At 45.6% G+C, this 12,515-nt stretch overlaps 1 protein-coding gene across 6 annotated transcripts in view; it reads right to left on the reverse strand.

Annotated features, from left to right (window-relative positions):
- AGXT2 (alanine--glyoxylate aminotransferase 2) overlaps window positions 1–12,515 on the reverse strand; it is a 346,088-nt gene that overhangs the window by 23,131 nt on the left and 310,442 nt on the right. Inside the window, exons 1-4 of one of the 6 annotated variants that reach the window (XM_050943813.1) lie at window positions 5,825–5,843; window positions 2,622–2,707; window positions 1,028–1,212; window positions 588–711 (exon numbers count right to left, since the gene is read on the reverse strand). In XM_050943813.1, the coding sequence (XP_050799770.1) occupies window positions 588–711; window positions 1,028–1,212; window positions 2,622–2,707; window positions 5,825–5,831 (402 nt within the window). In that variant the 5' untranslated portion in view covers window positions 5,832–5,843. Of the gene's footprint in view, window positions 1–587; window positions 712–1,027; window positions 1,213–2,621; window positions 2,708–4,770; window positions 4,816–5,031; window positions 5,201–5,824; window positions 5,844–12,515 lie in introns of those variants that run through there. The other 5 variants (XM_050943815.1, XM_050943814.1, XM_050943812.1 and 2 more) reach the window with 5 other exon arrangements.

The raw sequence follows: 12,515 nt of genomic DNA on the forward strand, positions 1-12,515 counted from the left end.
TGGCTTGCCGTGCCAGGAGAGTGGGGCCATTTGCCCACCCCGTGTGCACGGCTATCCTTCTGCTCCTTGCCCCGATTGGGGGAGCAGAGGGCAGAGAAGAGCAGGCCAGGCTGGACAGAATTTTTAATGGCATGCTGGAGTCCTGGCAGGCTCCAGCGTGCCATCAAAAACCGGCACGCATGCCATAGGTTGCCGACCCCTGGTCTATAAGGTGCTACAGGACTCTTTGCTGCTTTTAATAGCATGCAAAACATTTCAACTTATGAGTGATTTTTAAATTGACAGTGCCTCTTTAAGAGGAAATCTGAAGACAAAGCGACGCAGACAGTAGGGATCCAAGCAGTAGGGCAACAGTTCAGGGTTTTATTCATGTGTGGCTCTGAGCTCACTGTAAAGATCAGCATTGTCCTGAGAACTGTAATTTTTCTCTCTTTACCTGAAGCTTTGTACTCCCTTTGGGGATTTGAAATAAGGATATGAGGTTGATATCACAATATTTTGTCTCCAAATATCATAGCGCTCTCCATTAGCTATTGAAATAAAATTATTTTAATTAACAGGTATCCATCCTGCTGGGATTTAGGTACCTTAAGTGGATCAGGGAGAAGTGCTGCTAGTTTCTCCACATATTCCTGGATTGATGGATGCATGTAGAGGTTGGTTGTATGCCACAGACGACCAAGCTGTTTTTGGGCAGCTGCAGTTACCTTCCTGTGTGCAGTAAGAAAGACTGACTCATTTAATCCAACATACATACAATTCTTTTCTGACTGCTATTAATTCTTAAAATTCTGGCATTTTCCTGACTGCCAGATGAATGAATGAATGAATGAATGAATAGATAAAGAGAGAAATGGGCTAATTTGCCAAAAGATCACTGCAGCTGGTTTGAACCTAAGAATCTGATCCCAGATACACCAAAACACAGTGTGCCATATTCTGTCTTTGGATACATGGGGTCACAAACAAAAAAGACAAAAGTATATTTCTACATTAGTCAGTGTAACTCCTACAATAACATACTTACGGGTGACAGTGACCAACACTGACAGTAACAACTCCAGCAAAGAGATCAAGGTACCTTCGTCCCTCATAATCAAACAGCCACTGCATATGTCCCTGATGTAGCAGCAGTGGTTTCTTGTAGTACGTTACCAGTGATGGAGACAGATTCTGTTTGCGGATCTTCAGCATTCGCTCATAGGGATAGGACTGTAGGAGGAAAGAAATCATTTCTGCCCCCATTACTAAAGGTTTTAATGGATCACAAAGGTATCTGCAGATTCATCATATCAACACAATATAATTCGTTCATATTGGAATCCAAGTTAACTAAATAACTACAATTTTAAAATAAATACTAACCCACAATTAGGCTATATAAACCTCTGAAATCCCGTAATTTAAACAAGAGTGCTATATTGCATTGATCTCTTACTTAAAGGTTATGAAATCCACAACCTATCACAAATTAAGCAGACTTAACATGGGCATGTGACTTGCCCATGTGACCCAAAACTCCATCTTATTACCTGTAATTTTCCTCAAACTAGAACAATAGGTTTCCTTCCACATGGCAGAAATTATAAATGGCCCTGGAAACATCTCCACATTGCCTCTTACCTGCTCTAACCTCTGGACTATGAACTTTTACTAATGGGAGCATTCTAACCGAGCAACTGAGGACCTTCCAAATCATTTGGAAGCAACCAGAAACTTGACTTAAGCCAGCAGTTTATTCCATCACTGCAATAAGCCTGATCCAAGAACTTTGCAATGAATGTACGTATTTGATTCCTTTAACCAATTTTAACTCTCACCTTTCTTTCTTTCTTTTTAAAAATAAGCCTTTAGATGCTAAAGGATTGGCAACAGTGTAATTATTAAGTAAGATTCTGAGTTATATATTGACCTGGTATGTGGCTGGTCCTTTGGGATCAAAATAACTCTTTGTGTGATTAAATTGGTTTTAAATAACCACTCATCATTAAGTCTAGTGTCAGGTGAAAATTTAAACACATTTCTGTAACCGTAAATTGGCACAATAACGGAAGATCTACTCAACAGTGTTTAATTCATGATATCTAAGTCATACATTTATCTTTCCTGTGATTGTTGCTTGAAAATACACCTTTTTAACTGATCGGATACTTATTAGCTCTTTGCTGGACACAGGCCATGGGGCATTAGACAGCAAATAAGAGTAGTTCCTTAAAAATCAAACATTTCCCCGCCCCTCTCTACCTCTATTGCACTCCCCCCAAAAACTAACTTGGCACACATTTTGGTGGAGAGGGTAAAACATTTTACAGAACTCCTCAAATTAGGTATTAAAAATCAGTGAGAGGGAAACAAATAATAGAAAAATGTTTCATTGCGACCTTTCCTTGGGTTAAGATTGTTCTTCTATTGTATTCTAATCAGCACCACAGAGGCCCTGTTTAACTCTGATCTCCAAAGGATCTCAGAGAAGGATAAAAGCCACGATCTAAACTTCTGATGCCACTGAGGAATACTCATAATAAGCTAGTGAACACAACAATTACGGCATACAGCAGAATGGTGATCTTGGCAACGAGATCTAGTCTAAACCCAAGTACAGTACACTGTGCATGACTTACCTCATATTTTCCAGGTGAAAAGTCACAAGGAGGCATTTTTGCTTGCATGGAGAAAGAGCTTTTCAATTCCTGCTGTCTAAGTGTATCTAATAAAATACAGTGGATTAGGAGGATTATCACAACATCTCAAAGCACACATCTGAAACAAACTTTCTTTGAACATTTGTTTTTGCAACAATATAAGTGAGGACCAAGGTAGTTATATTTCCTCTGAGAGATTTCATTCAAGGAGAAAATGTATTAAACATTTGTGTTTTTTGTAAAGCTGAAACATAGATTTGCTAAACTTATATTTTTCCCCTTAGTATTTATCTTCTAAAACACAGAACTCCTCCAGATAGCCATTGGCGACTTTGATTTTCTTTGCCATTAACCATCAAAATAACTTTCTTCTACAGACTACCATTAGAGTTTTTGATTTTTTTAATCAAAATTCTGAAAACATTAAGCCATTACATTTTTTATTTGATAAACTGGAAAAATACATAGACTAACTTCAGAGAATTTTAGTTTTTAAAAATGTTCCCCTTGCAGTCCTAACATTATCATTGAGGTGGGCTTTAGTTTTGTCTTTTAAGAAACTAAAGATTTCTAATGAGCTACGTTTTTACACATCAAAATGAAGAATCTAACTTTCATAGAAATTAACTTTCTGGAAGTAAATAAGAAAATTATACTTGTGGCTACTTTCCTTAAGACCAAAATAGAATCAGCTAGTGAAGGACTGACAATATGAATAAATAAGATTGACTGACTGACCACAAAAATCTTCCTTATTGTAAGTCAGAGTCAGCCACTGGGTTAATCTAGTTATAAAGCAGAGGTCCCCAAACTGTGGTGAGTGGCCCCCCCTCAAGCAGAACATTTGAGGGGCTCAATAGGGCCCAGGCCAGCCCCTAAAGGAGGTAGGGAGGGAGCACCACCCAGCCCCCCTCTGCCCCCAGCTCCACTCCAGCACCAGCCTAGGCCCCTGGTTCCCAACTGGAGCTCAGCCTCCAGCTCTGGCCGAGCCCCTGACCACAACTCCCGGGGGTAGGGGGTGGCAAATAGATTCCATTGCTGGTAAGGTGGGACGGTGCAACAAGAAAAAGTTTGAGGATCACTGTTATTAAGTGATCATATACAATAGTTTTTCATATGATGTCCTTGCATCCCAGGAACATCTTTTGGCACAGCTAAGCTGAGTTTTTTTATTTAAAAAAAAAAGATGTAATAAAACTACAAACTGTTTGTTCAAAACTAATTCCAAGTAGAATTTGCTTGCCAGGAACCAATGACCTCATGGAAGAACTGTGTCATGTTATCACTAGTGTTTCGAGTCAATAGAAAAGTTATATAAATCACTGGCAACTTTGTTCTTTGGCAGAAAATGACAGTTAATAACACTGGCACATTATTTCACAATAAACACTATCAGAACACCAAGTATATAGAAAAAATCCTGCATTCTGAGAAATACACATATGTTGCACTTGAGTCAGAAGCCAACACTGGCAATTACCTGTACATATTTTTAAAGGGGTACTTTTGTAGGACTGTTTTCAAATCTTAACAAAAAAGTCACCACAGAAACCTTTTTTCTGTGTTGACCTCTGATGACATTTACATTGTCACAGAGCAGTGGGATTATTTGGTCCCAGGCCACGTTTCATAGAATCACAGAATATCAGGTTGGAAGGGACCTGAGGAGACCATCTAGTCCAACCCCCTGCTCAAAGCAGGACCAATCCCCAGACAGATTTTTACCCCAGTTCCCTCAAGGGCTGAACTCACAACCCTGGGTTTAGCAGGCCAATGCCCAAACCCTTTTCTGGGGTGCAGTTGGTAAGTAGCTATTGTTAGCTGGCGCCTAGAAGGAAAAGGGATTGAAAAAGTAAGTGTTTCATTTATGGTAACGAGGCTGGAAATTGTAACGCAGAACTTCTACCTGGAGTTAGTCTGCGGGCCTGACAAACACGCCCCCCGCCGAGGCCGGGGGTAGCAATTTAAAGTTCACGGGGACGTAGAGACTAAAACACATTTCAGGCCAGCGGATTCCTTAGCCACCACGGACAGAGCCGGAGCCCTGCGGGCTCACACGCGGATGGGTCCCGAGCCCGCAGACCCGCTCCTGCGTGGTTGCGCCCGGGAAAATGTGGAGCCCACGCACCAGAGAGCGGCCGGCGGCTGGGGCCAGGGCTGTGAACCGGCTGCAGGCCGGGTGCTCTCGCCACGCTCCGGAGCCGGCCCCGGACGGGGTTTGGGATGGGCGGAGCCAGCGCCAGCGCCCCGCTCGCTCGGGCAGGAGCAGCGCGGCCCAGGGGCGCAGCGCTGGGCGCAGGATCGGGCCCGGGCGGGCAGGCAGGGCGGCCGCCCTACACCGCCGGATCCGGGCCAGGGTTAGCAGCTCCCAACGCCCACCCCCCCTTACCGCTCCCGGGGAGTCGCCTCCTGCCCCCCGCCCAGAGCGGGCCGAGCCGCCCGAGCGCCCTGGCCATGCTCGGGGTAGTGGGGGCCCCGGCCCAAAGCCCCCAGCGAAGCCTGAACTTTGCTGTGGGATGGGCCGAGCCAAACCCCCGCAATGCGGGCAGCTGAGGCGCCTGCTCACTCCGCCCCTGCCCGCCTCTTGCTCTTTTATCCCCAGTGGCCTCATTTCCTAGCGCCTCTGTCCCCACCACCAGCCCATTTCCTCCACCTGCCTGTCCCTCTGCCCATTCCCCCGCCTATCTGCTCCCGGCCCCACTTCATAGTCCTTCAACCCACCTCCTGCCCCTCTGTGCCACCGATCTGCTCCCTGCCTCCACTTTCCCTTCCCCACCCCACTGCCCACTCCTCTTGCCTTCCCCATTACAATCTGTCTGAACCCGCTCCCACACCCCTCCATCAAAACAGTCCAGGCCCTCTCCCCTCACTGCCCACTGTTAGAAGCTTTCCCTCAGCCCTCCCGCTTCCCTGGGTCCTGGCACGCAGACAGCAAGGGACCAGCAGTCTGAAGCGCAGACAATGCGATGTTTATTGGGGTTAGTTTTCAAGCAAGCATATTTTGAAGCCCTTCACACTAGTTGGGCTTATCTCTATAGGCCAATAGAGTCTGTTCCCCAGTGTCCCCCTTCTCGGCTCCGACACGGCAGAGCATTTACCCAGCATCACCCTTCCCGGCTCCGACACCGCAAAGCGTTCACCCCACATCCCCCTTCCTGGCTCTGATTCCACAGAGCATTTACCCATCATCCCCCTTCCTGGCTCTGACTCCGCAGAGCATTTACCAATCATCCCCCTTCCTGGCTCTGACTCCACAGAGCGTTTACCCAGCGTCCCCTTCCCAGCTCCGAGGCCAAGAGCGTTTACCCAGCGTCCCCCTTCCCGGCTCTGACTCCGCAGAGCGTTTACCCTGCGTCCCCTTCCCAGCTCCGAGGCCACAGAGCGTTTACCCAGCGTCCCCCTTCCCGGCTCTGACTCCGCAGAGCGTTTACCCTGCGTCTCCCTTCTCAGCTCTGATGCTGCAGAGCTTTCCCCCCATGTCCCTCTTCCCAGCTCCAACGCTGCAGAGCATTGACCCTGCGTCCCCCTTCTCAGCTCCAATGCGGCAGAGCGTTTACCCCACGTCCCCCTTCCCGGCTCCGATGTCGCAGAGCATTCACCCCACGTCCCCCTTCCTGGCTCCGACGCAGCAGAGTGTTCACCCCGCTTCCCCCTTCCCGGCTCCAATGCCACAAAGCCTTTACCCCGCATCCCCCTTCCCAGCTCTGACGCCGCAGAGTGTTTACCTCGCGTCCCGCTTCCCAGCTTTGAGGCCGCAGAGCCTTGCCTGTGTCCCTGTTTCCTATTCCCTGTTCCCATTCCCCTCCCTTAGCAAAATGATTCCAATTTCCCCCCATTCCTGTTTGACCCCACTTTATATAGTAATATTCTCAGCTATACCTTAACCAGTCGTCATTTTACTGAAATTTAACTAACCAGTCCTAACATATTGTAACACAATTCTCTAACCAATTATATCCCACTACCCTAATTAACTTACACCTAGAAAAATTAATTATACAGCAGACAGAAACAGTTAGAGAACCAGACAGATTAACAATAGAAAAATGGGGGCCATAAAGATAAAACATACAGAAATGAGGGTTTCACAATCACAATCAATAAGTGATTTCTTGCCAGACAGTATGTACATCTTAAGATCCATGATAGGAAGACGATCCTGTCCTGATACTGCCTAACAGCCCAATACCACCTTATTTCAATGTGACTGGTTTGGGATGTGAGGATGTGACTGGTCGCTTCCCATCTTATGGCTGCCCCTGCTGTTTAGCCAAAGGCCTTAGCCTAAGAACAAGGTGTCAAACTATCCTAGTGAAAGAAGGCCCATACACAGGCAGACTGTGATTTTGATTCCGCCAGCTCTGGATGTCGTTTGGGGGAGGGGACAGAAGCTGGAAAGAGGTGGGGGGGTATGGGGGAAGGGGTGGAGTGGGAGTGGGCGTGGTAGAGAAGGGCAAGCTGGGGCAGAGTTGCTTGCTGCTGCCAGTGCCAGGCCCCCCACTAACCTTCCTGGCTGCCCTGGACCCTGTGTCCCCCTGAAGTGCAGGGCCCCCCAAAGCACAGGGCAGGGGGTGGTTGCCTGAAAATGGACGGGATGGCTCTGAAAATATAAGCACAAACATTGGTGGAGCTGGTCCTGTGTTCCTGAATATTGGTGGAGCACGGGTACCTCATGCCCATATAACTCACCGCCTATGTCCCTAGCCCCTTCTAGAGGTGGGCAAACTACTCACACCAATGTTCAGAAGTGCTCCCAGCAATCTGGTCAGAAATGGTGCTTGGTTTGGGGTGAGCATTCTGCCCCACAAGGGTAATTTCCAGTCAAAGTTGGTTCCAAAGTGAAAACGTATAGAGACCACACACATCTTTGCAGCAGAAGTACTGTTTTTGCAAAATAGGCCAAGTGTATGAAAATAGACAAAAGGAAATAAAGGGAGACGTTACGAAGTGCATCAGGCAGTCCCATCCCATTCCCCCGAATCTCCCTCCTGTATCCTAACTTTTCCACCCCATCTCCTATCTGCCCCCCCGACTCCTGCCCCATCCAACCCCCCCTGTTCCCTGACAGCCTCTCTGGGACCCTGCCCATCCACACACCCCCGATCCCTGTCCCCTGACTGCCCCCAGACCCCTGTCGCCCCATCCAACCTCTCCTCATTCCTGACAGCCCTCCTGGGACCCCTGCCCAATCCAACGACCCCTTCTCCCTATCCCCTGACTGCCCCAGAACCCCTGCCCCTGACTGTCCCCTGCTGCCCCATCCAACGCCCCCCCTTCCTGACTGCCCCCTTGGACTGCTGCCCCCATTCAACCCCCTGTTACTTCCCCCACCACTATCCACACCCCCGTCCCCTGACCACCACCCCAAACTCTCCTGCCCTCTATCCAACCCCTCCTGCTCCCTGCCCCCTTACCGTGCTGCCTGGAGCACCAGTTGCTGGCGGTGCTACAGCCAGGCTGCCCGAGTGGAGTCAGGCCACGCTGCTGCCACTACGCATTATAGAGCACCGGGTCAGTCCGGGCTCTGCAGCTGCACTGCCCCAGGAGCTCACAGCCCCACTGCCCAGAGCATTGCACCGGCTGCGGAGCGAGTGAGCTGAGGCTGCAGGGAAGGCGGGGGGGGGGGGGAGACTGCAGGGAAGGGGCCGGGGGCTAGCCTCCCAGGCCTGGAGCTCAGGGGCCGGACAGGATAGTCCCGTGGGCCAGATATGGCCCGTGGGAGTAGTTTGCTCACCTCTGTTCTAGCCCGTGTTACAGAGAAAAGCTTAATGTGCAAACCTTAAAGGCTCAAAAGCCACAAGGCAAATAAAGATGGCCAAATGTATAACTTAGTAAAATTTGAACAACAGTCTCGTGATTTTTGGGTGGCCCTGACTCATGGTTTTTTTGAATGTTTGTGTTGGGTAATACTGGGTACGCATGTATAAATGACAGAATGCTAAGAGCTGCAGCACTGTTTGCACAAATGTTGAAAGGAATTGTCCCTTGAAGTAGGGCACACTCTTACAAGCCCTTGAGTGCCTCTGGCTAAGAGCAGGAGCTGAAGGCATACAGGACCTCACAGGATTGGGTTTGGCATACTAAATTTTAACATATTTTAGTGAAACAAAACCTATTATACTCTTTGATTAGATAAAGATTTGACTGGACAGTCTAGTTAGTGCAGATAGGCCAGCTTTTGTGAAGGAAAAGCTCCCTTTTTTTTCCCAACTCAGACAAATGTACAAGTCTTTAATGTTTCTCAGAAGGATCTGTTGCAGTGTAACCACTTTTCCCCATGTACTCCTATATCCACTTCACACAGACAAGATCCTAGTATAATACAGCTGAAGCTTTTTTTTTTTTTAAAAAAAGTTACCTGAACACAATATACATTATATATTTAACACTGTGGAGTATTTTGTAGTGCGTAATTTGTGTGAAAGAAGTTATTCACACTACAGTTGTATTACACAACCTTTTATTCCAAGAATTCTAACAGGCAACAATAGAAACAATCATACACAAATTAAAACAAGAAATACTTTTATCCTGTAATCATGTACTGGGTAAAAAAAAATCAAAGATTTTAACAGAACAAATCATGAATAGGGGGAGCTCCTTGTTCCCAGTGTGTTAGTATTGATCTTTACTTTCATTTGGTTGTAAATTGCTCAAACCTGACACAGCATAGAATCATAGACTCATAGGACTAGAAGGGCCCACAAGAGGTCATCTAGACCAGTCCCCTGCACTCATGGCAGGACTAAGTATTATCTAGACCATCCCTGACACTATGTCATGCTGACCCTGACAGTTATTTTTTGGCCAAACTTGTTTTTGCCAAGAACATTTGAGGTCACCATGGTGAAGTACAAGGAGACTTTTGTTTTTTATAAAATACAGTTATATATATATATCTATATAGATATATATCTATATATCTGAAATAGCTACAAGGTGTACCCCAAAACATTTGACAGGAAAAAGGTTTTACAGAATTGGGTGCAGTGATCTGTATGTAACACCTTGTGGTGATGGAGTAGAAAAAAATGAGGGCACTATAAAGAAAAGAAAGATGACATCTTTACAAACAGTAAGGTGGAAGATAATTTCAAGCCTATTTAGTTACAATAAGGGAGACTGGAAAGGGACAATAATAGGGAGAAGAATCTTTAAGGTCAAATTCTGGGCCTCACTGCTCCCTGGTTGGCTTGGGAGGAGGCAGGGAGGGGAATACCAGCACAATCCATCTCTTGCACAGGTGTGTGTAGAAGCTAGTTATGGCAGGAGCATGGTATCTGAGAGAGTGAGTGCATAGAAGGGGAGAAGTGGGGGGATACACACTAAAACATAGTATATGGAATGTGTTCCTGAGCCACCCCTTAGAGTAGGCCTCCGAAAATGGAGCTGACCTGTGGAATGCTAATGGGGCAAGCTTTTGGACAGCTTGAATTGGTACAATAATTGTGCTCCATGATTCCCCTCTTGCCCATAGATTTTATTGCTTACACTGTAATCCAACCAATCCATCAATTCATTTTCTTCAAGAAACAAATGTTTCAATACACTAGTTACCATAATTTCCTTTCCCTGTCAGTTTGCATTTAATTTCATAGCTTTAATAATCCTTGTTTTATTTATCACCTTTTCATTTAAATTCTCGTTACGTTTTTTTTGTACTCAGAACAAATATAGGATGCCACTGTGGTAAAATTAATGTCCTGTTGCCCAGCTCCTGATTACATGGCCTAGAGTGCATTAGTCCTAAACTATAGGACAGCTGTGAACTAGGTTGATTGATCTGAAGAAAAGGTCAGGCATGGTGCATAACAGGAACCCTGCTCTATGGTGATCAGAAGTCACAGAGTTGCTTGGAGGACAGGTTCCCTGTTCCTCTCTGCAGCCATTCATATATCTTTATGTTAGCTGCTTGTTATGAATGTGGGATTTACTCTATACTCAAGACGGCAATAACTCCCAGATGGATCCAGCAGGGTTAGGGAGGAGAAAAGGAGACTGGAATCGATTCTTCAGCCTTATAACATTGTATTTAGCTTGTAAAAAGGATACTGGAGGGAATTTTTAAGTGAACTCCCTCCCTGTCTCGCTCTGAACACCAGGGATGATCTTCCGGTCAATGTGCTGATAACTTGGAGATGTCAGTCAGGAGACTGTCTTTGGGTGATAAGGTCCTATTCAGTTATTTCCCCAGTATCATGATCAGTGGTGCTGGAATCAGAGATCCCATGTTCCCTGGCGGTATTTTTATTGACAGGACAGCAGTGGAACAGGATACTCAGGAGTTATGCTGGAAGGGAAGCAATTCAACCACCAGGACAGAGCAGTGCATAGGGTTTAATAAAGTTCCACTTGTTCAGCTTAACCCGCATTCAGCTTTACTCTTTGAGAACAAAACTGAGAGGCCCCTGCCCATGCCACGGGCATGTTGGAGAGGAACTGTGCACATGCAATGCCTGCTCCAATGTTATGGCCCACCACTGCATTGCCATACGCTGTATGGCAATTGGCAGGGCCGTAGTCTGTGACTTAACCCCAGGAAGAGGGAAAAGTGGCATAAGTGTTATGTTTGCCTCTGAAAAAGTGTGCTTTGTCCTCAGGATGTGTGAATACCTCTGCAGCTATGGGGGCTGGCCAGGCCACAGAACACCTGTGGGCTCCCTCTGTCTAGTCTGTCTAGTATTTCTATTGTTTTGGTGCTGTGCTGAGAGCTGTCCAAATTGAATGCTGCTGGAACCAGTATTTGATCCTTCAGTTATAACCAGAGACTGTGTAGTCAGGTGACTGGCATGCCTGTCTCATGTTGCAAAGTTAAGAAATGCTACTTTTGTTAAGGTTGTGCTTTTTGTGTGGCTCTTCCTCTTTGCCACTCCTCCTTTCTGTTGGGCCAATGGAGCAGTACACCAAAATAGAAGAAGCGAGGCTGGATTCTCATTTTCCCAGCTACTTTTACACGGCTCCAGGCTCTTCTTTGCAGTGGTGAACTTGGACACCTATAGAAGTAGCTGGATTCAAGGATCCGCTGACTACCAGTGGTAGATTGACCACAGTTTGGGAACCTCTGCTCTAGACCATGTTGCTTCCCTACATTCTATCTAATTTATAGTTGTTTTTTTTTAGATCAAACTGGATTCACCATAGAATATTCTAAATGTTTTGGAGTCTGGTTTTCAGAGTATGAGACCTGATACTGTGCTGAATTTGCACACAATCCACCATTAATCACGTTGGGTTTTGGCTGTGTGGCATTGCATGACTGAGCCCTTGATTTGCAGGGTGTACCAATAGTAAAAAAAGAAAAAGCCTTTAATTTTTGAAAAGGGCAAAATGTATAATTTTTCCTTTTCTTTTGTTATACAGCTCATGTTGGGATTCCTAAAAGAAGAGTAAATAATCCTCTCCAAAAAAAACCCAAAGCCAACACCTTCTATTTGAAATCTCTCAATCATTTGAGGAAAGCTAGATGATTGCACCTGTAAATTTTGCTCAGGAAATGTTTTATTGAATCTGTTTAATTGTGCATCATCACCAGTGCAAAAAAGCATTTACACTGAAAGAAGACTGAAAAGTCCATCATAAAGTGATAGACTTTAGTAACAATATTGATCACACGTGAAATTACTGGCAGATGTTATTAAAACTAACATTTTAAATTTTAATAACTTAATTAGAACAAACTTATTGTTACCTTCAAAACACTGTCTACCAAATACACTTATAAATAATGAAGGATTCCTGAGCACCTATTTTTATACCAGAGGTGTCCAAGCAATCTACATTCTGTACATTACATTATTTTATTTCTGTACTATATCCTTTAATTTAAAAATATTTGGATCCATTTAATAAAAATAAGTTTTCTGTGCTTCAAGT

This window comes from Gopherus flavomarginatus, chromosome 3 (genome assembly GCF_025201925.1).
Source record: "Gopherus flavomarginatus isolate rGopFla2 chromosome 3, rGopFla2.mat.asm, whole genome shotgun sequence".
Lineage (NCBI taxonomy): Eukaryota > Metazoa > Chordata > Testudines > Testudinidae > Gopherus > Gopherus flavomarginatus.